Raw genomic sequence first — 984 nt, 5'->3', positions numbered from 1 at the left:
TTTTTTTTTTTTTTTTTTCTACAAAAAGAAGGGATAGAAGGAACATATGTTTCCTTCTTAGGTCCTTGTCAAATATACCAAATTGTAGTGGAGGATCATTCAGAATGGGAGAAAATGAACAGTTATTGCAGCACTTACTTTAAGCCAAGTACTTGTTGGATGTTCTCCATACATTTATCTTACTTAGCTTTACAACAGCCTGTGAGATACAAATATCAAAACAGTCTCAGAAAAGTTAAAAACCTTCCTAGACTGAAACTACTAGATAATGACAGAGCACATTTTGAACCAGGTCTGTGTAATTCTGAAACCAGAGCTTTTTGATACCACCCAGGCTTGGGACTCTCTGTGACAAGTCTGGTTTAAACTGTTCTCTACTTTATTCCTACTTATCCAAAGCTGCCTCATCCTTCATACGACTGACCCTGGAGCTGAAGGCCAGATTTTGCAGTGGTCTGAGGTATGTGTGGTCCCAGGCAAGACTGAGTGTCCAAGGAGCCAATGTCTTTCTTGACTGGACAAGTGGAAATTGTTGGCTGGTATAGTTTTAGCCATGGGATCATGGTGGTGTTGACAGTGTCAGCATTGCTCAGCAACTGGTAGGATGAGCTGGACACGTTTCTGTAGGTTGGATTGAATCTGACCTGGTAAGGATCTCATTCCTGGTGATACTCGGTGGCGTACCTGTCACATCAAAATTGGGAGAGGCCTGGCGCATGGCTCATGGCTGTAATTCCAGCACTTCGGGAGGCCAAGATGGGAGGATTGTTTGAAGCCAGCAGTTCAAGATCAACCTGGGCAGCATAGCAAGACCCTGGTCTCTACAAATATATTTTTTTTTTTTGTGATAGAGTCTCTGTCACCCAGGCTGGAGTGCAGTGGTGCGATCTGGGCTGACTAATCTCCACCTCCCAGGTTCAAGCAATTTTCCTGCCTCAGCTCCATAGTACCTGGGATTACAGGTGCCTGCCACCACTCCTGGTT

At 44.2% G+C, this 984-nt stretch overlaps 1 protein-coding gene across 1 annotated transcript in view; it reads left to right on the top strand.

Moving 5' to 3' along the window:
• Positions 1-984, top strand: part of MEI1 (meiotic double-stranded break formation protein 1) — a 95520-nt gene that overhangs the window by 48526 nt on the left and 46010 nt on the right. The window contains exon 16 of the mRNA XM_037731994.1: positions 400-460. Within this exon, the coding sequence (XP_037587922.1) occupies positions 400-460 (61 nt within the window). The remainder of the gene's footprint in view (positions 1-399; positions 461-984) is intronic.

This window comes from Cebus imitator, unplaced genomic scaffold (assembly GCF_001604975.1).
Source record: "Cebus imitator isolate Cc_AM_T3 unplaced genomic scaffold, Cebus_imitator-1.0 Scaffold435, whole genome shotgun sequence".
NCBI classification, from domain to species: Eukaryota; Metazoa; Chordata; class Mammalia; order Primates; family Cebidae; genus Cebus; species Cebus imitator.
This window is presented reverse-complemented; position numbering and strand designations above follow the sequence as displayed.